This window comes from Urocampus carinirostris, chromosome 3 (genome assembly GCF_059441175.1).
Source record: "Urocampus carinirostris isolate Australia breed hairy pipefish chromosome 3, RoL_Ucar_1.0, whole genome shotgun sequence".
Taxonomy (NCBI): domain Eukaryota; kingdom Metazoa; phylum Chordata; class Actinopteri; order Syngnathiformes; family Syngnathidae; genus Urocampus; species Urocampus carinirostris.
This window is the reverse complement of record NC_142351.1, coordinates 51,040,218-51,068,038: the sequence shown is the minus strand read 5'-3', so window position 1 is coordinate 51,068,038 and position 27,821 is coordinate 51,040,218. Positions and strand designations below refer to the sequence as shown.

General features: G+C 39.2%; 1 protein-coding gene across 2 annotated transcripts in view; it reads left to right on the top strand.

Annotated features, from left to right (window-relative positions):
* The window catches only part of LOC148370012 (plexin-A2-like), a 304,834-nt gene that overhangs the window by 239,688 nt on the left and 37,325 nt on the right, over positions 1 to 27,821 (top strand). For both annotated transcript variants that reach the window (XM_088332300.1, XM_088332301.1), the window contains 7 exons: positions 5,489 to 5,656; positions 7,947 to 8,040; positions 17,702 to 17,941; positions 19,107 to 19,250; positions 20,193 to 20,427; positions 23,666 to 23,808; positions 24,866 to 25,134. In XM_088332300.1, coding sequence (XP_088188426.1) covers positions 5,489 to 5,656; positions 7,947 to 8,040; positions 17,702 to 17,941; positions 19,107 to 19,250; positions 20,193 to 20,427; positions 23,666 to 23,808; positions 24,866 to 25,134 — 1,293 coding nt within the window. The remainder of the gene's footprint in view (positions 1 to 5,488; positions 5,657 to 7,946; positions 8,041 to 17,701; positions 17,942 to 19,106; positions 19,251 to 20,192; positions 20,428 to 23,665; positions 23,809 to 24,865; positions 25,135 to 27,821) is intronic.

Below are 27,821 nucleotides of genomic sequence, written 5' to 3'. Positions count from 1 at the left end.
ATCTTATTTAAATGTATTTTATATCATATATACAGTATAAACTGTTTTATCAATGCTTTAAATCTCGATTTGTGTGTGCCTTTGTTTGTGTAAGTGTTTGTCTGGGACTTATAGGCTCCGAAAGAGCTGAGCGGATTTCCGTATAGATTTACACAATTGTACTTTACGCATCCGCAAGCGTCTTTAACTAGGTTTTTTGTCAAGGCACCCACAATAGATACCAACAAAATTGATAAAAATCTGCTTTCGTGGGGTCTGCCTTTGTGGCAGGCAAATTGGGTACTGCAAGCAGCCGAATCCAATTTTCTAACAGAACCAACACCTCAATTGATGCAATTTTTTCTTATGCACACACACAACAAACCAAGGTGCGCAACTCCACTTCGTTCTGCTTGTAAACGAAATTTATAATGGGAGAGTACTTTTTCTTGCTTATGGTATATTCTCCCAAGTGCCCTCCTTGTACTAGACTACTTTTGTACTATAGTCTGTTATATAGTAAGGTTGAAAATCCACTCTCTCTTCTAATGAGATATTCATCTAACTAGCCGAATGTTTTTCTTACCCCCTGCATACCTGCTGTAGAAGCGAGATGCCGTTTATAAGGTTGGACTAGAAAGGATATATAATCCTGGATTAAGACACCCAAAGAAGAAGACAATTTGATAAATCAGTCTTGAATGTGGTCATTTGTATTTAAAAGATCTTTTGAAGTCCGGAGTAATTGTTCCAATTCCTGGAAAGTATCAGAAACAAGCAATAAGGGCGAGGGATGTAGCTATCGTATTTCCAAGACTATTAGGCGCACCCAAAGAACACAAATTGCCCAGACATTTGAACATGCGCCTGATACTCCGGTGCGCCTTATTTAAAGATTAAATTGGAAATGTATAACGGTGTATTACCATATTTTTCGAATAATGACCTACCAATATTAATCGCTGACAGTAATTGTATAACAATGGTGGCAACATGGATTGAATCCAGATAGTGATGGTAAGAGCACCGAATCCTTACCACCAGGCCATAGATCATGTAGAAAAAGGTAATGGATCTTATCCTAACCACATAATTTTTTTATTTACGGTACCACAGTGCTGCACAGTTCTGAGGTCATGGGTTCAAATCCAGCTACTAAACTTCCTGTGCGGAGTTTGCATGATCTCCCCGTGCTTGCGTGGGTTTCCAAAAACATGCATGTCAGATTACATGGCCGGTCAAAATTGTCCCTAGGTGTGAATGAGCGAGCGAGTTGTCTGTGTGCCCTGCGATTGGCTGTCAACCGGTTCAGGGTGTCCCCTGCCCACTGGGATGGGCTCCAATCTTTTGGGCCTTGTAGTACAAAAATACATATTTTTTAAGTTTTTTTTATACATTTTGCCGTAAACAGTTGACTCATGGAGAATTGGCATTGTTATTTTGCTATATTATAAAAAATAATCCATGATGGCGATAAGCCTCTAGGAATGATTTCTGTACGAAAATCATCATTAGATGGCAGGAGTGGCTTTGATCGGATCAGTTCCACACATTAAGGAAGACCAACTTTCTAGTGTTACTTCCCTTATACAGCAATTGAAGTGTGTAGGCAGCCCCATATGAAGTAAGCAGTGTGTGATAAAAGCAAATAAGTGGATGAGTACAGACCGAGCATTTTTCTTTCTTAAAAAAAAAGATGACAAAGGGACTTCGGGCAGAAAGGGATTACATTTTAGACACGTCTGCAAGTACTCGATCACCATGGTGATCACGTCTCCAGAAACATTGGCCGCTAAGAGTTATTGCAAAATTCGTGCATCGTTAATGCATGAGTTAAGTGTTCTTGCAAAGAATTGTTATTTTGCAGGCATTGCCCATGTGTATATGGAAATGATTGTTTAGATATCAGAGGTATCACAAAAAAGGAAGCACCAAGGTAAAAGTTCTGCGTGAAATGCATGTTTTTTAAAAATGTGTTTTTTTCCCAGAAATATTTTCAAAACATTTAGCAATGTTCAACTGTTATTTACTAAACAATGGTAAAAGCTAGAAACTTACTTTTATTTGTAACAAAAGGAGTCAAGCTTTTTTTTTAGTACAGACCCTTCCCTACTTACGAACGAGGTTCCGAACGATCGTTCGTAAGTTGAATTTGTTTCTAAGTTGCTTCAGTGCTATATTTTGTATGTTTAAGGTTTATGAAATGAAGCGCTTTGTATTGCAGCCATGTAAGATGCTAACCTACTTATTGGGAGTATTAGGGGTTCAGTGTCTTACCCAAGGACACTTCGACATGTAACACGGACGAGCCGGGATTCGAACTGGGATCTCTCGATCCCAAGACGAGCGCTCTACCTCCTGAGCTACTGCCGCCCCGGCTTGTATAAGTAACCTGTAGTGTTTTGTACTGAAGAATAAATGTTTTATGAAATCATATGTTTTATAAAAAGAAATAAAGTTGAGTTAACTTACTTTTGGAAGGTGCGCGTCAAGAGGTCACCCTCGGTGGTAAAAAGTGGGTGAAAACAGTAAAAAGTGTTCCGACCATTTTCCCAACCGCATTAAGCTTTCGTATTCCACTTTTATTTCAAAAGAAACGGCTCACCTCTTCCTTACACTTTACACCAACCAGTGAAAGTTCTTAGCGCGTTAGCGATACAGTACACGTTGTCATGTTTACACATGAACCAGGAAGTAGAAGCCGGATTTCTTCTTCGGGTGGATGCTGGGTGACCTCTCACAGCGCCACACGCTGGTAGCGGCGAGAAGAAGCACTACAGTAATGTCTTGTACTCTGATAAAGGTGCACACAATACAAAATCTAACTTGCAGCAATGTCCAGATATTTTTCGTCATCCCGAAAAAAATGTTGGCATCTCCCGTTTTTCTTAAGTCAAATGGTCGTAAGTAGGGGAGTGTTTGTATGTCCAACACATATATAGGTAAAGAACTTAATTTTCTGTAGGCCTTTAAAAATGAGTCAAAATGGCAAAAACATGGCTGGTACAGGCTCTTCCAGTTTGAGAGAAACATCTGGCATTGAAGAGCAGTAAAGAATAATTTATTTGCCGGATTAACACGCACGAAATGAACTGAATTCAACATAACCCAAGGTTATCACCCAATTTGTTTTTTTTTGCCTAAAACAAGCAAAGACTAGTAACTTTTACCTTGCCTAGTTTTTCTGGTACAAATGCATAGTATTGCCAAGATATAATCTGTTATTCCCACTGAGCAGAGTGAGTTAACAGAATCTTTGAGAGGGTTGTATTAAGTTGTTGCTGTTGTATTTATGTTGTAATTATAATAAAGATGCACCTCTTTATCCATAGTGTTTCCAATTGTACGTTGGCACTGAGCTAATATACTAATATTGGCCAAATGATAAAAGCACTGATGATGCAATGAGTGATTTTAATGAGTATTAATGGCAGCTAGAAGCAAGAAAGCTGCCTCTCATTTAGAAAACCCTTAGCCGTTTCCAGTCAACACTGTGCGAAGAAGAACAGAATAAAAATTAAACCAAATATGGACCACACAAAATCAAGACGTATAAAAAACGAGAAGAAGGCTTGGTATAAATTTTGCCCGTAGCAAAACAGCATTTGCTCAACAAAAATAATTCTGCTTCAGTGGTATAGTTTCCTTTTTTAACATGTTTTTTACTTAGGTCAAATGCCTTTGAATAAACTTCTTAGACTTTTAATTTGAAGAATATACATAGGTAAATAAATAAAATACATATCCTGTTACTGTGTAAAATGCGTTTGTTGTGTGATGTGGTTGTTTTTACGACAAGAAATATTCTCAGTAAAATAACCTAAAAAACACTATATTTACATGTATTCAAAATGTTTGCTCCATGGATCATTTTGCTTTTACTTTGGTTTATTTTGGTTGAGGTTCGGGCTTAAGATCTTACCTCTACTAATGATTCAGAAAGAAGCCACATAGCACCCTTCCAGTAAAAATACGGTACATGAACATGGCTTCACACTTTAATTTTACTGTCGCCAATGTAGCCAACAAACAGGAACTAGCAAGCAGTCTTTTTATCCCGTTTAAAATAGCGGAAAATCTAAAAGACACCTTGGATTCAAAGCATCACCGATGGCGACAAACACAGAGACTGACGAGTAACGTCAGTCCTGTGGATTGTTACGGAGTGTCTTCATGAGTTGGTGAAATGAATGGGCTGAATTTGGGCTGTTGCAGAGGATTTTCTTTGGTGTCATTCTGAGTTCAAATATCAATCGGTAAAGTGAATGAATGAATTTAAAGGGTCCCTTACTGCACAGAGGTCAAGCAGGCGGCCCGCGGGCAAAATCAGGCCCGCCAATGGTTTTAATCGGGGCCTCAAGATGACACTGAAAGAATCGTGAGAGAAAAATGAGCCGTCGTGTTAAATGTCCACTTGTTGTCAGCCAAGCCATGCACCACTTGCAAAGCAACAGTAGTAGTATTTCTCTCTCTCTTTCTCTTTCTCTTTTTCTTTCCCTCTTTCTTTCTTTCTCCTTTTTTTCCTTCTGTCTCTATCAATCTTTCACTTTCTCCCTTTCTTTTACTCTCTCTCTAACTCTTTCTTTTTCCCTCCCTTTTTCCATTTATATTTTGTCTTTTTACCCTCTCTCGTTCTCTACCTTTTTCTATTTTTTTCTCTCTCTCATTTTTCTCTTTCCTTTTATTTCCTCACTTTTTGTCTCTTTCTAATTCCCGTTTTTATACTTACTCTCTTCCTCTTTTTGTCTTTTTCTTTTCTCACATTATTTTGATTTTTCTCCATTTTCACTTTGTTTCTCTTTTTATTTAGTTCACTTTCTTTTTCTGTCTCTTTCTCTCCCCCACACTCTCTCTTTTTCTCTGACTCTTTCTCCCATTTTTTTCTTACCTTCTCTCTCTTACCATGTCTCCCCTGTTCTCGCTCTCATTTTATCTCTCTCTTTCCTGATCTCTTTTTTTCTCCCTCTCTCTTTGTTTCTCTCATTCTCTTAAATTTACTAATCTGGCCCCAGTGAAGTTTTTTTTCCTAGCATTTGGCCCCAGGCTCAAATGAGTTTGACACCCTTGCCCCCTTCAGAGAAGGGACAAAATATTTCCAATTCCATTGAATGGGTAAAAACTCGCTTGATATGTACTGATGAACTTTACCAAACCATTTATAAGAGGGTTTTTTTTCAATAAAACAAATATAGTTTTACACTTTGGGAAATGTTTCTTAAAACGTGTTTATACGAGATGACATTGAATAAGTTAAACAGCCTGAAGTGTTACCATAGCCATTTTTGTAATGGTGTGCTAATGTACCGTTGAACAAATAAGAACTCTCTTTACTGTTATTGCAAACCAACGTAGCAAACATTACTTACAACGAGATTAGAGATGGCTCTCAAGCATAAACACGAACTAAAGACTTAAAAGTGAAAGAAGATAAAGAAATTGTGCCCCATAAAACTGCTTTCTATTTGTCATATTTGACTTGGCTCAGTTTTGTTCTTCAATTTCCTTTCAGTCGAACTATGACAGAGATTGTATGCTGCTCAGCACCCTCACTGTCCGGCATCAGCTCAGTCCAGATCAGCGTTAGCGTGGATCGCTCCCAAATCCGGGAGTCTCTCACCTTTGAGTACATCGAGGACCCCACCGTGTTGCGTATTGAACCCGACTGGAGCATCGCCAGGTAAAAAAATACTGATAAAGTTAAAAGAACAGTGATCTGTGGTTGGCACCACGCAGTGTCGTGCTGTGAGGTTGATGTCTGATGAGGCATAGTCCGATTCACAAATTAATCCGATTCATCATTTGATCGTCTGAGCAAGAAAGCAATATCTGAAATCCAATTTAATTGTAAATCACTTTTCAGACAGAGAATTTCCACTCAAAAACAGTATAAACCTCATGTTGAGGTTTTTCAGTTTTTCCTTGCCCTCATGTAGGTTTTAGATCAGTGAATGGTGCAGTAATAGTCTGTAGTTTGCAATAGTCTCCGGTCTGTGCAGCTTTTTGAGACTCCTTGTAAATAAGGATTCTACAGATAAACATGACTTGACTTGACTTTAAACGTTCAGTGTTCAATAAGACAATGAAATCCCATTCTAAACACATGCACACACAGACATTATGGATAAAATAAAATAATAACAAAATAAATAATAGAAGAGGGTCAATATGGTTCCTCTAAATAATTGAAAATGCTTAGTTATTAATGTTGTATTTCAAGGATATAAAAGTGCTTGAATTCTGGCTGAAGTCCTTGTAAATATTTGAAGCCGTTGCCATGTTTTTCAATGAGTCTGCCTAAATATAATGCCAATACTGCTTCCTGGTGGCTTTGCTTTGCCATTGCATTTTTTTCTTCCCTCAAGATTAACTGCAGCTGGCATTAGCTTGTAAGCCACTGTCCTATAAAAACGTCAGCACCCCTTACAGGTCGCGCCCAAGGGGACAGGTGCATGCTAAACAGTGCACTATGAAATGTGTATTAGTGCAAGAATTATGTTTCAATCCGGCACATCATGCTGGGCCCTGCAAAAAAATAAAATAAATAACGTTTCCAAGTGGTAAATAGTAATGGAAAGAACTTCCTGCAACTGAAAATGTAAGATATATATTAACGTCATTTTTATATGGGGAAAGATTTGTCTCAAAAACAAATATATGCACGATTTATTTAAGGTATAAAAATCAGATGTCTTGATAAATGCACACACAAGAGTACAATTTGTATATGTAAAATGCATATTTGTCGCTCTGCAAAGTACATAAATCACAGTTTTTTTATGGTTCTACAAAAATTGGAAAATTGGCTTCAAAAGTCCTTAAAAAGTGCTTGAAATTGGCCAAGAAAAACGTGTACAAACCATTTAATAGAAATGAAAGATAATGATGGCAAGGCACAGACTAACCATGAGAGGAAAGGGACCTGAGGGAGGCTTATCCACACGGAAAAAGATGGCAGCAGATGGCCTCAGGAAAGGATTTTCAGCCATTGAACCACACCCTCCCAATGTAGGCCACCCAAAAATGAGGAAAGACTGAAATAATACTAATCAATACAAACAAAAAACAGATACTGAACAAAAACGGAAAAAAATGAAATAAAAAGTAAAATGTTACAGTAAAATGTAGTTAAACTAAATGAAAATGATCAATTAAAAGCCATGTGACCGACTGTTCCATTGGTTAGAACCAAAGTGGCTGAATGCTGCTACATCATAGGTTTTGGTCCTCACCCTCGGAACAGGTAAAAAACTGCTTCCATGGGACCTCAGGGACCTCAAGGGCTAATATAATGAAAGCGAATCAGACAGATAAGATAACCAAGACCGTTCGTACATTTACATGTATGAACTAGAGCAGAGAGAGAAAATGTTTTAAAGTCTTACTTTGACTTTTAAAAGTCTATACTTTAAATTCAGCAATTTTGAAAAGAAAAATCCAAAAACTTAAGTCAAATGAGAAAGAACATTAACATTGAATAAACATAACAATTTAATATACTTTTGATTTTATATTTCCTTTTTGACAGGGGAGGTACAACTTTACCGGCCTCCCTTGAAGTTTTGGGCGCCACACATAAGTACACGGCAGTACTTTAATTCTCATCAACTTTAACCTGTGAAGCTTTGCAGCCGAGAGCAAGCGGTCGTTCGCAGGCTTAAGTCGATACTGCACTTTCAATTACTTCTCTTTCAATTAATTGGAGTTTGATTGAGCTACCAATGCAGAAAGTCTCTCAGTGAATGCAATCTTGAGATGCACTACTAATCAAGTAGACGTTGAAAGTGTGTTCTTATCTGATTTCAGTAGAATACCGTACTTGCAGACTTATCACAATTGAAATTAACTGATTAGCTCTGGAACAATTGACCATCAGAATATTTTGACACTACATGAGTATTATCGATCAATAAAAACTGTAGACTGAATTTTTTATTTGTAAAATGTTGTCCATTTCTGGTTGTCCTCAGTGGCCATACCCCCTTGATGGTGATTGGCACCAATTTAGATGTGGTTCAGGAGCCCAGGATTCGAGTCAAGTATGCCGGCAAAGAGTCAGTCAATGTAAGTCTCACTCACATTACCAGATTAAAGTACTGATTATTCCTTTTAATTTATTTTTAATACATACAGAGACCACTTTCTACTTCGCGCTTCGGTTATCACTGGTTCACTTTTTTGCAGATTTTGAATTGAATTGAACAGTCATTGATATCAGGGTATGGTGCATTGTGTTCTGTGTGATGCTATTATGAGGGCAGGTTGGGGAGGGCTTTGTATTTTGGGTGGGTCAGATTGTCTGTGCAAGTGACTGTGATGGGGTAGTGTATGCTGTCAGACAAACAGGGTGCTGTTTACGCATACTAATTGGACATTTATGCAGCGCTACATCAGATCAGTGGAAACAATGATGCATGTAATAACAATAGGTTTGATGTGCAGAAGTATTGCCACATTTTATCCGTTTATTAACTTGACTAGTATTTGGCCAGATAAATCAGCAGTCTCCAACCGCTACATCTATGTGGAATTTTGAGATTTTGATTTTCTCGTCAGATGCACAAGTCATTATGTTTATTTATGTTGCGAAACATGGCTATAGTTTAGCTAATATTTTAGCAACTCGTTACAACAATAAGGAATCCATCAATTAAATCTGACTCTGAGGAAAGTCAAAATAGTGGAAACAAATGCTGATCACCACCAGGAGCTCTTTGGATTTTTATCGGGTGTGGGAAGCGACTGATGCGGCGTCAGAAGAGGGGGCAATAGTGAGGATGTAGGTCTGGCCTACTCCTATGGCTAAGCTACGTAATAAAAAACAAACCATGCGTCCCTAGCCTGCATCTCAAAACCACCAGATCCATTACCCATGAAAAGATGACCTGGAGCTACAACTCGTGGGAAACCGCTACATTCGGGACGGTTGCATATGAAACATTGCGGAGACCATGCTTAATTTGAGGTTACCCGATGCTAGCATGCAGCTAGCCAGTCGCTCTTTAAATCACATTTTTGCATTGAAAAGAAAGTTTCATTGTACTTTTGTATAATGACACAAAGACCGTTGACTCAACTGCAATGATGTGTTCTGTGTTTTCATTTGTAGATCTGTAGTTGTTATTCTGTTACAATTTTATAGTCTCATTCGGTAAGGACCTCATCTCTAGGTAAATTTGACTCTTGTGGGATTTTTAGGGAACGTGAGACGCAACTTGGCGGATTTTCACTTTTCACCGTCGAACAAGATAACCGAGGGTACTCCACAACACAAGAACAGAATTTATTTAGCAAGAAAGGGACTTCCGGTAATTGGCCCACACCAGGATATTACAGTTTAAAAGGCAGTTGGGGGGTTGGAAGTCTGCATAATTAGGGTCAAGGGGTTTCAATGGAAGATTAAGTGTGAGTGTATGTCGCTGGTCACCATCAAGACACCCCATATAATCGAAAATCCCAGCTTTGGGATCTTGCTACAAATTGCATCTGAGCCTTTGTCCTTTGGGCTTTTTTTAATTAAGAGGATGGGATTCGTTATTTGCATTCTCTTGATGAGGAAATGGCGGTTCCACGACTAGTGGAAAATAAGCTGGCTGTGAATGAAGACTGGTGGTGTGCGTATACAGAACAGAACAATCAGCAGAAAAGGAGCATGAAGTTTGTAGTTTTTAGTGGAACGCTGATTTGTAGGTAGGTCGATAGGTAGGCCAAATAAAAGTCAAGTTATTTAAACAACTGATTGTCCATTTCATTGATGATCTTTTATCTATCTACCTTGGTCATATCCCTCGAGAGGGGTGAACGACAGCAAGACAAATACATACACAATAAACCTAGGAAATGAAAAGGGGGAAAAATAGCAAAAAACACACACAAAAATGTTTTGGGACCATGTTTTAACAGCAGGGCCCGACAGCTTTGACTTGTTTACCCCTGCCGCATTATACGGGTGCCCTGCCCATCCCTTAGAACACTTCTAAACATCCCACTATCCTTTTCACAACACCTCTCCACTCATTCCTATCACCAACAAGAGCTCTAGCTTTCAGTAGATTTAGACCTCTTTCCTGCAGTGCACTCAACACCATCCATCCACGTCAACCACGGCCTTCTTCTTGGTCTCCTTTCTAATAATTGGCTCATTTTTTTACAACACAGTTAAATCCAATAAGTAAAGGTATTTTATTTTGAAGTTCAGGTTGGATTAATTAACAGGTTTGTGACTAAAGCACACATCGCATTTTGAAACACAATTTTACCCATGTCTTTGGATTTTAGATCAGGTATGGTCCAAAAGGCTTTATTGAGTCCAAAAATAGTACTCTAAAACTTGGTTATACCTTCTCCATCCTTTTTTGTCCAAATTGAGTTCGAAAATGGTTTCTGAGGTTTTTCAATTACATGAAAAACACCATTTTTAAACTTGATACTTAAACATTTTTTGCCGGAATATAGTTCCTAGATGCACTTTATTTTGTGATACAAATGTTGTACTTTCAAATGAATTCCATACAATGGAGGTCAATTCATTTATTGATGGTATCACATACAAAAAGGAAAATAAGCCTTCCTCAACCAGTAGTCATGTTTAATGCTGCAGTCAAAATTAAGCATCAGGTGTTTTTAGTATCGAAGATCACAACTCACCCTTCAGTTTCAATGTCAACAATATTTGCCTACATGTGGACGCAGTTTCCCCTAAAGACCTTTGTGAAACACGATGGTTTTACATTTACAATTGTGCCATTTTATATTTACTTGTCTTGATTTTTTTTACTGTACGAGATCAGTCTCCTTAATGAAAATGGCCTTGTAGAATTTTTTTTCATCTTAGTTTTATTGAAATCTTAAGGATTGTTTCTCAAAGGCTTCATTTTCCACATTAAGTAGCTGATCAACAGTGTGTTCTTGTATTCTCTCAGTGACTGTCGAAGGCGGCGAGTTCCTAAAAAGAAAGAATCAACCATAATGGATACGCAAGGCTTGCACATTATATGTTCTTATTGATGTTCTGTTGCACACTGAATGCACTGCCGTGTATTACCCCATCATTGAAAGGTTCATTGAAACTCAAGTGTCAGACTGCAGCACTATACGCACACTGATGGACATTTATGCAGTGCTACATTGGATCGGCGGAAACAATGATGCATGTAACAATAGATTTGATGTGCAGGAGTATTGCTACATTACTCGACTAGTCTTTCGCCAGATAAATCATTAGTCTCCAACTGCCAATTCTTAGTGAGATTTTGAGAGAAAAAACTTGAAATTTAACTTTCAAATTCAAGATCTTGCTGGGTTTTCCAAATATATTGCGAAGTGCTTATCGTGGTTACATCATTGTTACATGTCACAGGCTTCCTGCAAAAGTGATAAATGGTTCAGTTCCTGTTTATTCAAGCATAATAGCTGCTCAATTAAGCTCAGTTTATCTGTCTCTTAAAAACGTGCATAAATGTCACATTGTACTTAGTCGTTACAAATAAAAGATGGATGTAGATCACGGAACGTAAATTGGAGGGAAAAAAAATCCATTAATTAATTTACTAAAGCTTGTAATTGTTTTCGGTAATAATGAGTACCAGAACCAAGCGTATAAATGATTGTTTTTATGTAATATGTAGGAACCCCCATTGTGACACATTGCCTAAAGTTGTGGGTGGGGGCTGGGGTGGGGATTTGGGAGAGTGTACTAATTTGTAGAAATGAACACAAAAGAGTATTTATTTTGAAAAGGGAACATATTATTTGATGGGGAACAAGTAAAGTCCCCAAGTTGTATTCGCACACAGTGTAAGAAGACCGACATACAGTATCATAACCCTCTTTAAAACAAATGCCAGTTTTCACTGAAATAGCAGGAAGATTAATAAAATGACCCATTTGGCAAATATATGACATAGATTAACCGATTTATTTAAAACAGCTAAGGTAAAGGATTCTAATCTGCACACAAAAAGGTGTCATGAACCAGAACTGGATCAGGACCCAAACGTGTGACATTTCTCACACATGCCTCTTATTTTACAGGAAATGGGGAGTCATGCATGTTAGGCAGCAGTCTGGCATGAAATGATAGGAAGCCAGAGGCCGACGAGATCGATACCAATTGCCCAAGTTGATATCGGACAAATGGGGTCATTACCGGACAGGACGGGACAGACAGAATAGAAAATGAAACAGGATATCGAAAATAAACAGGACAAACAAGACGGGAATGAAAACTGGAGAAAATAATAAACGGGACAAAAATAGACGCAAAACGAAACTGGAAATTGAAATTGAACAGGACAAAATAAACGGGAACTATACCAGACAGGAAATACCGACAGGAACAGGACGGAGTTGCGGGGCAGAAGTTCAGTGACGGACTGACAAAGGAAAAATGAGAGCCCTGAGCTTAAATAGACAGAAAGCCAATCTGTCAATGAGCCGCAGCTGGTGCCACACGCACGGGCACGGCCAATTGGGCGCCATGGCAACCGTGACCAAAGGTCAGTCAAACATGTAGCATCAAGGAAGTCTTTGTGACTTTGGCAATTACATTTGGAGAGCAGCGATACAATGATTTTTGAACAATTTATTTGGATGCAAATTATTCTCTCACAAATGTCAGCAGGGGCCAACTCTAGCTAAATGCAGTAATGTACGACATGAAAATGGCTGAACAGGGGTATCCATTAAATTAGGGGCATCAAACAGGCGGCCCGCGGGGCGGATCGGGCCCGCTAAGGGATCGAATCCGGCCCGCGAGACAACGCTGAGGGAAGCAAGCGCAAGCGAAAAACGAGCTGCTGGTTGAAATATTTTCACTTGATATTGACAAAGACGCTCTCTCTCTTGCTTTTCTTTCTCACTCTCTCTCTTTCTCAATCGCTTCTCTCTCTCGCTCTCTCTCTTTCTCTCGCATTTTCTCTCTCTCTCCTTTTGTTTTCTCTCTCTCTCTCTCGCTTTTTGCTTTTTTTCTCTCGCTTATCGCTTTGTCTCGCTTGCTTTTCGCTTTCCTTCTCTAGCTTTTTGCTTTCTCTCTGTTGCTTTTCGCTTTCTCTCTTTGCCGCTTGCTTTTCTCTTTATCTCTCTCCCGCTTTCTTCTCCATTTCTTTCTCTGGCTTTTCTCTCTCCCTGTCTCTCTCTTTCTCTCTCTCTCTCCCTGTCTCTCTCTCTCTCTCTCCCTGTCTCGCTCTGGTTTCTTGCTTTCTCTCTCTCTCTCGCACGTTTGCTCTCTGTTGCTCTCACTTTTCTCATTCTCTCTATCTGTCTCTCGCTTTTCTCTTTCCCTCTTTCGCTTTTTGCGTTCTATCTCTATCGCTTTCCCCTCTCTCGCGCTCACTTTCCACTTCAATCTTTCTCTCCCTCACCTCTCTTTCTCGAGTTTGACACCCATGCATTAAATAAAAGGACTGTTCCTAGAGAACAGTGCAATGGCTGGGGAATCTTCATCTTAGGTTATGTCTTCTGCGATGACATTGGCTGTCTTTTCAGTGGAGCTAATGCAGTGATAGGACAGCTTCCTTTTTAGTCATTTTACACGACTGCAATTACCGATCATTCATGACACTTTGTGAGGGTTTGGGCAATTATTACAAATTTCTTGAGTGTCTGAAATTGCTGCTCACATTAAATATATAAGCCAGTTAGGGTAATGCTTGGGTACATGTTTGTGGCTTTTAAAAAGAAACTATTTGAGATTAGTTAGCTGGGGTTCACTTCTTGATAGATGTAAATCTACAACTGCTCCATATCCCCTTACACAACTTGTATACTCAGTCAGCACCCTTCAAATTGTAGTTATTTTGTCATGAGGTGATCTTATCACAAGAACCTGATTCTAAAAGATACCCGCCTGTGACTTAATTTTTGTTCATATATTTTTTTAGAGAACAGCGCTTTTTACTTTGATTGGAGACGGCTCTGATTTCAAATGAAGCTGGCTGACCTCGATTTGTTTCTGACAAGATGACTGACTAACCCCCTACCCTGGTGAACATCGCAGAGGCTTTTTTGCTTCTGTGCCAACCACAGGCTGGTGTGGATGGCAGCATAGGATTTCCTACCAGCTTTTGGCAGGACAACCGTGTAGGAGGCACACAGCCGTCTTGAATTGAACGCTAGCTGTCGAACGACCTCTCGACACTTTGGCCTCCATCCTACACACATCTCTTCGAGGCTGTATCCCATCCTCCAGTCCTGTCTCACTGCTACCCCTTGACAGAGACCTTTTGAGCAGTTGGACAGTCTTAAGAAACTGCACTGTGTGTGTAAAATACAGCCGGAGGCACTCGGGAATAGTGCTAGCTGCTTTACTTTGAAAACGCAAACCAATGAGGCCACAATTCAATTATTTTCCCAACCAGTTGACCTCATTCCACTTTATCAACACATAAGAATGTGAAGCTTTCCTCTCAGCATGGCCTTGAGGAATGTGTTGTGCAGTTTGTGTTTGGCAAGACAAATATAAAGCTGCAGATAAGAAGCCTAGGTCCTTTGATAAACTACAATGTTGCAATCTGGAAGCTTTATAGTTGGAGTGTCAAGAGTGCATCAGCTCATAATTTGTTGCAAGAAGTAAAAAGAACATTCAAATCCATTCTTATATCCTGAGGCAGTTCCAATGATGGTATGATTGACAGTCGTTAATGTTCCATGCCTACAGCCAAACTACATTTCTGCTTATCAAATCCTTTGATTGCCTATTTACCCATCATTATGTATTTGCTCAGCACTTTGGATTCCATCTGACACAGAAAAAGAAGAAAACAATCATAATAGTTGGTTATTTTGTGTGACTGATATTTGTCATTTTTGACAGTTTAATGTCACTGACAGCAGACTTTTAAAATGTCATTTCCAAGCCCTAAACCAGACTAGTGCAGAACTCCAGAATGTCCAGGAGACTAAGTAGCAACTATAGGTCAAAACAAATCCTAATTTAACAAGCTAATTATTGTAATTTAATTTGCATGAACACAATGTTATAGATGAACAAACTGTTTTGTTTTCCGTTGACCACTTATTGTTTTTTTGTTTTTTTACTGCTATTGAACAAGCACACAAAATGTGTGTTTTGTTTCCAAACAGAAACTCAAAATGCTTTCTGTAAGGTTAAGCAAGAATTTAAGAATTTGTGAAAAAAAAAAAGCTCAGACTTAAAGGCTGATTAATCCCAACCTTTTCTTATGATTTTGAATGATGGACTCTCACAGCAATAGTGTAAAAGAAAAAACGGGCCAACAACATTAAGATACAGACTGGTGCCAACTTTGCCATGGCCTAAAAACAGGCCAGGGACCGTCAACAGTGGAGAAAGCTGTCCAGAGTTGCGTCCTCATTGGTGCCCCGAAAACCCAGGCGGTTCAGTGATCCCTGATCTCTAACTTATTCAATGCTATTGACTGCTATTGACAACACTGATATTTTTTTCATAGAGCTTGCAGTTAATGAGTTACAAAAAAATAAACTTTGTATTAAAACACATTTTATGAACTAAATATAATGTAACTTCTATTAAATATTATTATTATAATTATATATATTAAATTATTTGTTCAACAGGCCGCAAAAATCCCCATAGTTGTAGTTTGAATACCTCTGTTTTACAGTTTTAAGAACAATGGACTTTATACAGAGTGGTTTTCACGTCTGGCTGAGGCTTTACTTTATAATTTCCCAAAAAAACAAGCATTAAGCAGAAATGTAATGGCCCTGACAGTTGATTTTGTAGTCCTCGTTTCAGTTCAATAAAGTGGACCTAACAAGCTTGATAGTTGCACCGCAAAGAGAAAGCTAGTTCCTGAAAACACAAATCACACATACTCAACAATTCTGCATCGATATCCCAGACTGGCAGTGTCACCATGCATACTTTCCGCATATACACAAATCCACTGACGCAAACCCACACAACAGGTAGGAGGCGTGGCATTTGCTTGCATTCAGCAGCTTTGGTGATATTTAATTAAGTTTCTTCCCCAGAGAAAAGAACAGTCCGGTAATGAAAGCAGATAAAAAAAAAAAAGCGTGAGCGGAGATTCTGCTCAGCAATCAATCCTCCCCTCTCAAGCCCTCCCCCATTCCCTTCCTCTTGAGCTGAGCCAGTGAGGAAAGATGGAAGACAGCTCTCTTGTCCGGGCAGACTGGAGAGAAGTAATAAACTAGCCATGGCTCAGCTCTGTCTGTGGCCAAGAAGGCAGCGAGATGTTACATCGTGCTTTGTGCTTGATGTTTTTCGCCCAAGCACCAGTAGCTGTTTATTTTTCATTTCTTGGAGGCTTAGTCCACAATAGAGATGGATTTATTGAGTGACAGAAGAGGGTTTTCTGTGTGAAAAATGAGAACTTTATGTGCCAAACATGCTAGTTTTGCTTTGTGTCTTGGCAATTCCAATTGTCAAAACTGACCTGAGTTCATTCCAGGCTGCAGTGATCATAACAAAGATTGGCCGATTAAGAATGTGATTGAGACAGGATGTTTAACTTTTATCGCAATATTAATGTTTTACCAAATCATACGTCTGCTGCTCCGCACTGATATTTGATTTCATGCAGAACTTCCAGAACAGGGTTTTATTTTATAACCTGTTGCATACCTGTCAACCTGTACGTTTTTGCCGTACAAAGTATGTTTATCATGCATTTTAAGACATAGATAGATAGATAGATAGATAGATAGATAGATACTTTATTCATCCCCGAAGGGAAATTCACTTTTCCAGCATCATCCCTGAGCTGAGAACAATCGAAAAATAACACGGGAGCTGACGTACAAGAAAATCCGTACGGAAAAACGCAAATTTGTCAATGATGGGTTATCATTTGGTATAAACCGACTATCACGAAAACGGCAAGTATAACGAGTTCGCCGCGGTAGCCTCTATCTCATTATCGTTTTTATCGTTGCAAACGAAGCGAGCAGTTTGATGCTACCGGGCGGATGCGTCTGCCGCGCGGGGATTTCCCATCATGCATCATTCCGTAGTAGTTGTGGAGTGAAAGGAAGTCCGTCTCTTTTTAGGGAACTTGCATTTTTGGCTCAACTCATTAAAGAGAGCCGGCTCTCAAACGGTTCACTTGCTTTGATGCATTATATTACGAATTATTATGTTTTATAAAGAAGTTAGGAAAAAAAGGAAGAATGAAAGAAGAAAATGAAAAAAGACAGGTTTGTGGTTATCCCTTTAATCGATATATTACTAACAATAATGCAGAAAATGAATTAATAATTTGAATAAGAAAATTCTACTTAATCATATTTGCATGTATTTTTTCTTTCTACAAGGAACATCCAAGCTACTTAATTTTTGAACTTTTTTTATAATAAACCTCATTAATGTCTAGCAACTCAGGAACTAACAAGAAAATGTTAATTAACAATATGTATGCTATAATGAAACACATGTACAATGTAACATGTTAAACTACATAAATAAACATGTTTGAAAAAAAGAATGGTGTAAAATTATTTTGTATTTTGTAAGGGAAAATACGACAGTTTGTAAGGGCATGGAGCCCTAGAGGTTGACAGGTATGAACATTTATTGCAATATAAGTGTTTTACCAAATTATATGTCTGCTGCTCCGCACTAATATTTATGATTTAATGCAGAACTTCCGGAACAGGGTTTTATTTTATAACGTATTGGTACCAAGTGTTCTCAAAGGATCAAAATAAAATTGTGAATTTCCAATGTGCTCTTTCAGTCAACTTGATCTTTACAATTCTGCAGGTGTGCAAGGTGTTGAACTCGACCAGCATGAGCTGTTCCGCTCCCTCCCTTGTGGAGGACTACCATCCCGGCTTAGATTCGGTGAAACACGCGGAAGAATTTGGCTTCATCTTCAATAACGTGCAGGCGCTGCTGGTTTACAACAACACGAACCTTCTTTATTATCCCAACCCGTACTTTGAACCCCTCAGCACCACCGGGGTCCTGGAACAAAAGCCGGGCTCTCCCATCATTTTAAAGGTAGGCAAATTCGCAGGGTCCTTGGGTCGAATGAATGAATGAATGAATGAAAACTTTATTCGAGCATCAAAATAAAAAAACAAAACAAAAACAATAACTCAACAACAAATAATGTTACATAATATGTTTGAAAAGGGGTTGTCAAAAGCAAACGCTTACATTACCTACCCTTTCATCTTCCCCACCAAATACACCGGTGATATAACAACAATGGTAATGATATTAATAATAACAGTGATGATATAAGAATAACAACAATAACACAAAGTTAACTAGACGCACTATTCCCTATCACCCGCACCACTCATACCCCACCCTCCTCATCTATGTATTCCGTCAGGAATGTTTCTTTTATCTAAACCTGAAAAAGTGAATAGTTGGACACGGTTTGGTCTCGTCTTGCAAACCGTTCCAAAGCTCAACCCCACACACATGAAATGAAATGATCTGCATTTCTATAGCGCTTTTCAAGTCAATTACTTCCCAAAGCGCTTTACATTGTGCTTCACATTTCCCTATAGCGGCCGTGATCTGTGCAGCCAAGTAAGGCGCTAACCTGCTTATTGGGGGTATTGGGGATTCAGTGTCTTACTCAAGGACACTTCGGCATGTAACACGGACAAGCCGGGATTCGAACGGGGATCCCTTAATCCTAAAACGATCGCTCTACCTCCTGAGCTACTGCCGCCCCGACACACAGACACACACATACTTTTCCTGGTGGTTCTCACCTTTGGGATCATGAATTCACTACAGCCCCTTAAATTATAATTTCCCCTCTTTCCGAATGAATAATTTACGGATGTTTTCTGGCACTATGTTTTTGTTGACCATAAATAACAGTTGTGAAGTGAAAAAAAATTAGTAAATCATCCAATTTTGATAGTTTGGACGGCATAAATAAAATATTAGTATGATCCCGATATCCTACCCTGTGTATGGTCCTAATTGCACGTTTTTGGAGGATAAAAAGGGGCTATAGTGAACTTCTGTAATTATTGCCCCAGACCTCTGCACAGATTGTCATCAATGGGAGTGTATTCTGTTTGTCTGAACAATGGCTTCTCAAAAGGCACATTATGGTTTTTTTTTTTGGCTGCCTTTTGAAAGCATATCTTCACTCCACCATATGTTTTGGTGTGGCGCATCATAATTGTACCCACAGGGCAGAAACCTGCTTCCTCCAGCCACTGGAGGGGTGAAGCTTAACTACACGGTGCTGATCGGAGAGACCCCCTGCTCCGTCACCGTGTCCGAGAGCCAGCTGCTATGCGAGCCGCCCAACCTCACCGGACAATACAAAGTCATGGTCAGTACCGACCCAAAGCTACTTAGCATCCGACTTTTTTCTTTTTTGTTCCACAAGTCCCGCAAAGGGGATTTTATCTTCATTATAATTTCAAACTCCATTATTCATGCCCCCATCATTGCTCGCTCAGCCGAGGGAAAGGGGTTAAAGGGAGAGTAGTCGTGTGAGTGTGCTCTTAGTCGCCAAAAGGTTCTTTAATCCACTGGAAAAATGTATAATTGCTGCTTGGATGTGTTTATTTTTTATTTTTTATGCAACTGCCAGTCTTGTATAACATTAAAGCAAAGAATATTTGCCAAGCTTTTATACTATTACAAAGGTCAGAGAACTGACTTAGTTGAATTGCTGAATATCCATTTAGTGGTTGTTGGGCGACTTAGGTTGCTTGTTAAAATGTACTGAATGACCACAATTCATGATACTATGTAATTATGATTTGAAAGGTTTGAAGTTACATTTAAGAGCACCTGTTCAGATTGATGGATGGATGGACTTGAAGAAGGAAGGAAGGGAGAGGAATAGGAAATCATAGGTGAATGAAGGTAGGGAGGGAGGAAGGAAGAAATGGAGGAATGAATGAAGGGAAAAAATGAGGAAGAAATAAAAAGAGGGAGGCAAGGGAAGGGAAGAAAGGAAGGAAGGGGTGTAGGAAGAGACGAAAGGAAGAATGGAAGAAATGCTGGAAGGGAGGGAGGTAATTAGATGAGTGAACAAATGGGTGAAAGTGTGACTTAAGGAAGGTACAAAAGAAGGAAAAAGGGAGAAATTAATTAAAGAAGAAATGGAGGACTGAAATAATAAAAGGAGGAAAAACAGTGAGGGAGGCAGGACAAATGGAGCTTGGTTGGTCGGTCTGTTGGTTGTTTGGAGGGATGGTGGGAGGAGGGATGGACTTGCTGATCAGGTTTGTAAAGGACAACAATGACAGGTATTCCTCCACAGGTTCAAGTTGGCGGCCTCCACGTCTCCCCAGGTTCCGTGCACATCATGTCGGACAGTCTGCTCACCCTTCCAGCCATCGTCAGCATCGCCGCCGGCGGAGGTCTTCTCCTCATTATCGTCATCCTGGTGCTGATTGCCTATAAACGAAAGTCGCGGGAAAACGACCTGACGCTCAAACGACTACAGATGCAAATGGACAACCTGGAGTCACGAGTGGCCTTGGAGTGTAAAGAAGGTTAGTAGATGCCGACCATCTGGATTAGTGGTGCCCAAACTGTTTCCCTCTCTGATAAGGGGCCAGGGTCGGTTTGTAACAGAAAAAGTGTGACGATTGCATGAGAGGATAAATGTAAAAAAATATTGTTTTCCGGAAAACCGTAATCAAGTAAACCTTTTGGATTTTTCAGAGAACAATGCCAGAAAATAAATAATTACACTCTTTCTGAAAAAAAACGATTACCAAATAACAAATAAATAACTGGGTTCTTCACAGAAAAAAACTCCATGACATAGGAACTTTCTGTTGTGCTGTACGCAGTCTTGACAAGTACAAGTTCAGCTGAGTTGTGAGTGCACTGGCCCACCAGTGGAATAAATGACTTGTGAAAAGGCAGTAGATTTAATCTCATTATCACACTATTTTAGTCACAGTACCAGAGAAAAATGTTTATTTTATTGAACATTTTACATAATACAAATACAATAAATTCTATCTTCTATTCTGCTCTAAGCATTGTAAGTAAATGATCATTTGTCTTTGGTATGAATAGACAGTGTGATATTTGAAATAAAACTCAATATTTTTTCTTATGTCATCTTTGTCATCACTGGTAGTACAGTAGGCAAAGTTCAGCAATCGGATGCGACGCCCAGATCCAATTTTGAGTTATTTTTTTTAGTTAATGCATTGAAATGTTCTCTTGTATCGTTCAAGGGGGCCAGACAAAATGTGGAGGCGGCTGTATCAAGCCAATGTGCCGTTGTTCTAGATTTATATTGCCACGAAAGTACAACAGGTAGAGATTTGATTTTTGCCATCATTTTTCGTTTCAGATTGATTTTATTCTAGAACAGCTTGACTATGTCATTATTTTTTAAAGTTGTATTTGGCGTAAAAACTGACATAGGCTCGCTTATACGTAGTGGATGTTGATTTTCTAAATGGGAGGGGGGACACCAACAAAAAGAGCCAAATGTTAAAAAGGAAGCTACAAGCACTGTTTTGCTTCTTTGTTATCTCACTTTTGCAAGCTGTATCATGTTGTTTTGCTTATTTACGGCTGTTATTAAAACACCCAAACAGGAAAGAATAATGATTTAGTTTTAAAGAAAACATCAGTTCCCCTCACAACATACATTTGTGAAGCCATCTTATAATTGTGTGTGCCTTAGAGACAACAAATCACTTGTGGTTTCTGTGTTTTAAATAACGCACTGACTCCGTTAGTAGTTAAACTTCTGTCATGCAGTCGAAAACTGTGACTCATGTTAATGTCGTACAGTCTAAACACTGCAAAAAAATGTATACAGTCGTATGCAAAAGTTTGGGCACCCATGATCATTTTCAAGATTTTCCTTTATACATCAATGGTTGTTCGGATCAGCAATTACAGTTAAATATATCAAATAGCAGACGAACACAGTGATATTTGAGAAGTGAAATGAAGTTCATAGGAGTTACAGAAAGTGCAATAATTACTTAAACAAAAGTAGGCAGGTGCATAAATTTGGGCACCCTTGTTGTTTTATGGATTTGAATGCCTTTAGCACTAATTATTGGAACACAAAATTTGTTTGGTAAGCTCATTGACCTTTGACCTACATGCACAAGTGAAGTTAGTCATGAGAAAGGGTATTCAATGCGGCCAGTTGCAAGTTGTTCTCCTCTTTGCATCTTCTCTGAAGAGTGGCAGCATGGTAGCCTCAGAGCAACTGTTAAATGACCTGAAAACAAAGATTGTTCTACATCATGGTTTAGGGGAAGGATACAAAAAGCTAGCTCAGAGATTTCAGCTTTTAATTTCCACTGTGTGGAAAATAGTGGGGAAATGGAAGTCCACAGGCACAGTTCTAGTTAAGGCCCGGAGTTTCAGGCCAAGAAAAATCTCAGATAAGCAGAGGCGAAGGATGGTGAAGACAGTCAAACTCAACCCACAGGGGTGATCAGGGGTTCCCAAGCTTTTACATACGACTGTATATATATATATATATATATATATATATATATATATATATATATATATATATATATTGGCCCTAGCAGAATGTGGATCATCTCAGCATGAGGTTGCAGGTGAGGGGAGGATAATTGGAAAAAAAAAAAAAAAAATATATATATATATATATATATATATATATATATATATATATATATATGTGTGTGTGTATTCTGAATATTTTTCACGAGCCATGTATTGCATTCCTTTTTGTATAGTTCCACATTTATAATTACTTTTCAGCACAAGATCAAGAAAATCACTTTCATCAAGTGCCCTAGTTCAGTTTACTTTACTGATTAAGATGTGTAAATTTTGATTGCACTTGCTTTGACCTATCAAAGAAGCAATTCCTAACACATCAGCTCTACACTGTATTTTGTATGTGTAAGAAAAATGGTTTCGCCCATAACTGGTGTTTTTTTTTTTTTTTTTTTTCCCTCTCTCAAGAAATGACCGTTGATCCCATTTTGGACCCTGACGTCATTTTGTAATTGGGTTAAATTTGAGCATTTCGGTGGTTTAACTGCTAGCTCTTTCAATTGATAGTTGGAAAAAGAAACAAAAGCCCAAAACGGAACACAATACAGTCAATGGATTATAACATGTGGTGTGTAAACATTGGTTTAATCGAGTTTTTAGTTTCCTTCAAAGTCATTGTGATTTTTTTTTTTTTAATGAATCAAAACTCTTAATGAGGGAGTTCAGATGGCAAAAGATTAGCATTTTGAGGTGCAACCAGGGTACAGCAGTGCACCACAGAAGCAGGGAAAAGGGGAGTAACTATAGAGAGGACAGGACTGCTGCTTCTCGCATGATAGTATTCGCTAGGGGGGAGTGGGTTTATGTGGGTTTTTTTTTAGTCCTCCCAAGGGTGGCAAAACTAAGACATAGGGGCCCACTAAACAGAAGACAGAGGTCTGGGTGGCGGCAATTATCCTCCCCTCACCTGCAACCTCATGCTGAGATGATCCACATTCTGCTAGGGCCAATTTACTGTCTCCTAAAAAAAGGGGGGAGTGTTGTCTCGGTTTTGTGCTGTTTTTTTTTTTTTCCCGAGGCTCCAATGTGAAATATTGAGTTTCTCTGAATCAAAGACTACTTTGGGATATTTTTTTTGCTTCTTCATAGTGGTAGTGAACACCATGATGATAAGAGCTATTTCTCTTATTTGGTGCTGAGGGATTAAGAGCATACTTCTCTCTTGCTTTGGCCTTTAATGCTATCATTTTTTTCTCTTTCCTTTCCAACAAAAAGCTTTTGCCGAGCTGCAGACAGACATCAATGAGCTCACCAGCGACTTGGACAGAGCTGGCATCCCGCATCTAGACTACAGGACTTATGCCATGCGGGTACTCTTCCCTGGAATTGAGGATCATCCTGTCCTTCGAGAGCTCGAGGTAAAAACTGGGAACTCAGAAGGATACAGGGTAGACCTATCAGTCTGAATCTGAAAATTGCCTTCTTGGCAGCAGAGAAAAATAAATCAATGGTTTTGTTACTCTGAATGTTGAAGAGGAATGACTGATCATCCTCCGTGTGTCGGTTTAACATAAGGCAAATTCTGCAGTTGAGCAGTTCCATTGGGGTATTTTTTGAATTCTAAAACAGAATATTCTGTGCATGTTAGTACAGAACAATTATCAAGGGTTTCACAAAATGCATGGATGAAATAGCTGACAATTACCTTTTACCGGAAGGGCGGGCTATGACAAAAATGAAACTTGAGAGGTGGTGGGAAAATCCTTTCCTTAAACCAGCCCTTTTTCTTGACCGGGTCTGGCAAGTACTGATACAAATCAAGGCCTTCTCCAAACTTCAAACCAAAAACCCCACTTGAGACAAAGTTGACACTGAATAAGGAATGAATGGATGAGTTTTATAAAGTAATTTTATCAAGACTTCTACAATAATTACAGTCAAATTCATGACTAATCATGAAGTGCATTAATTACGACTAAATAAGTGAGGGAGTTATAAATAACTGGGGTCATGAAAACAATATAAATGAAGAAGTTATACAACTGTGACTATATACGCAGTGACTTATTTAAATATTTCACCAATGTCAGCGAGAGCTTAGTGGAGTGCTGTGCAAAAGTTAAAACAAACATATACATATTTAGTGGTTTCTTCACTGAAATCGTCTTACTTTTGCAAGTGGTTTGACTTTTGTCTAGTGGACAGGGGGCGAAGTATTCCTTAAAAGGCGCTAGTCAATAATTGATTAGGTGCTTCTCAGTTACTCACCATGGATAGGGCTGTGTGCCTGCAAAGACTGAAACCGGAGTAGATTTGTTGCCTCAAGAGGAAAAAAAACAGGTTATCTTGTAAGGTGAAGAGCTGCACTCCCAAAGACATATCTGTTCCATCATCTACAATAAGAGTTATTTGTGTAGAATTCTGGTTAAATATGGCACTGTACGGGTCATGGCACTCTGGTCTTTTTCTACTTAGGTGTCTGGAAATGGGCAGCAGAATGTGGAAAAGGCCTTGAAGCTCTTTGGTCAACTCATCAACAATAAAGTGTTCCTGCTCACCTTCATCCGAACCTTGGAGATGCAACGCTCCTTCTCCATGAGAGACCGTGGCAACGTTGCGTCGCTCATCATGACTGCCTTACAGGGACGCTTGGAGTATGCCACGGACGTCCTTAAGCACCTTCTTTCAGACCTCATCGACCGCAACCTGGAAAGCAAGAACCACCCCAAGCTGCTACTGCGCAGGTAATCTATAAACACTGAAAATCAGTGGTCTTAAAAAATCATTTTTCCTGTGAGAGCCACATGCATCTTCTCTTCTCTAATGAGGGCACGGGGTCATTTTCTAACAGAAGTGTGACGATTACAGGGGTGCCAAAAGCCAAAATGTATTGTTTTCCAGAAAGCCACAACCAAATAGCCCTTCTGGATTCTGTACAGAACAAAAGTCGGAAAAATTTAAAATTACACTATTTATGAAACGAGTAATAATCAGATAGCCCTCTTTAAATCCTTCACAGAAAACAGTTCTATATAAACTTTCTGTTGTGCCGTGCATAGTCTTTATTGGTCCAAGTTCAGCTGAGTTGTCAGCGCACACAAAACTGGTATGATGCCTTGCGAAATTTTAAATAAATGAGCCTTAAGGGTGGGTGTCACAAACCAGGAACAGACAGGACCCAATAGCGTTCGTTTTACTTAGTTTTTATTTTGAAAGAGAGCAGTGCTTTCATCCACGATCCGATGATCGTCGGTCACGCGTAGCAGATGGTAGGAACACGGAAGTGGCACTTGCGTTTCGAGCGAGGGAAGTCGTTGACAGCGAGAAAACGGGTCGATGGCCAGGACGGAGGAGCAATAGCAGAAACGGGTCTAGTAAAAGGTCAGCAACGGGTATCAGGCAGGAAAACAGGGCAGGATAATGTCGGAGAGTACAAAAGCTTGCCTAGCTAAGAGCATAGGTTTGTAGACGGGAGTTTAAAATAAAGTCCAACAAGCAATCAGGTCCCGCGGCCGTTGGTGCCAAGGGGCAGCCGCAGGTGCCCCAAATCAGTTATCATGACAGAGGGATGCATAGTTTGAGGTGTCCTTAAAAAGTTTAAAGTTAAATATTATCTCTATTAAGTATGTGTTAACAATGGCCAACTGTGTTCAAAAAGGCTCTATATTTTTTTTCCACCACGCCAAACTGCTTTTATCTTCCTTTTACCTTCGGTGTTTCGGCTATACAGTAGAGCTCATTACGTTGGAGGGAAATAGCTGGGTTTCTTAATTCTTGGATAGAAATGGTTAGTTAGAGTAAGTAAGAAAAGGCTGTTTCGAATACAGTTCAAATGTCAACGCAAACCGTAAAAAAGGAAGAGTTTATTTGAGCGGTCTGAGAATTTTACATAGTTGCACATGCAACAAAAGGAGCTTGACAGATGCTGCAATGATGGTTTGGCATCAGCAAGTACAATATTTTGAAGTTATGGACACCACTCTTAAAGAGACATGACAACCATCTGTTTTTCACAACAATGTGTATGCTTAAAAATGAGAGGGTGAAGGTGCTGCTCAATTTCTTTATAGTAGCCTGAACTCAGTCAGGTTTCCTTCCCTTGAGTCAACGTTAACAAACACTCATCTAAACGATTTGCAGACACCATAAATAGCAAAAATCGTCCCCCCGTAACACTGCATCCTGTCTTGTGGTGCGGCAGGTCTCTCAATGTCAGCTTGGTTTATTCTCCAGTCCTCAGCTCCTTATGAAACATTCAGCAGTGGTTTAAGTTGATTTCTCAGAACACCCTCGCTCCCCCCTCGCCACTTTGAGGTCTCGATGGATACGGTTTTCCGCGGGAAGCAATGCTTTTGTTTAAACTTTAAACACCTGTGAGGTCTTTGCCTCTTTGTGTCATCAGCACTTTCACAAGCTTGAAGCTTTTCAAGCAGTTCTGAAGAAAAAAGGATGCTTGCAAACATGAACAGTAAATGGGCATCTCGTGATTGAGTTTGCATAACTAACGAAATGGAAAACGAACACTAACTCAACTGACAACAAAGTGATACAAATCTAAGAAGTTTCCATTGTTTTGTCAGTTGTTTTTTTATCGCAATTATTTAAACCAGGTAACACAAAGCCTTCACAAACCGTGCAATGTCATCATAAATTAATCACCAGGCTAAATTTCCACCATCCAAGATGTGCTCTGAGATACAGTGCCTCACATTAAACCACTTCAAACCTACCAAGACCTGGCCGCCCCTCCAAACTTTCAGCTCAAACAGGAAAACTTGTCAAGAAGCAACCAAAAGGAGCAGGATCACATTGGATGACCTGCATGCCAACACAGCTAAAGTGATACAATCTCTGCACAAGAAAACTAATGACCTTAAGCTGCATAAATATTCCTTTCATAGAATAATGCAAGTGGAAAGCCCTTTTTGAAAGAATACCATACAAAGGCCTGTCTTCAGATGAGACCTAAATTTATTTTTGGGAGGTTGAATGCAAAGCACACTGCACATCACCATAAAAACAACGTCCCCACAGTCAAACATGTAGGTTGCAGCATCATGAACTGGGGTTGCTTTTCTTCAACAAGGACTGGGAAGACAGTTATAGTTCTAACAGGACAACTACCCTAAACATGAAGAAAAATTGCAATAAATGGTTTAAAACTGACAATATAAGGGTGTTAGAATGGCCAAGCATAACTCCAGACCTCAATCCTATAGAGCATTTGTGGAAAGATCTGAAAAGTTTTGTGGACAAAAAAATCGCAATCAAACCTTAAGGAACTTGGTGTAAGTGTTTGCGAGACAGAATCCAAGCGCAGACACAAGCGTTAGATTGAGAATTTAATTGAGGAAGGGGGATTAAACCAAAGGCACTTGGTAGAAGAAGATCACTAATAACAAAAAAACTCAGTCCATTTAAACATGAGGCT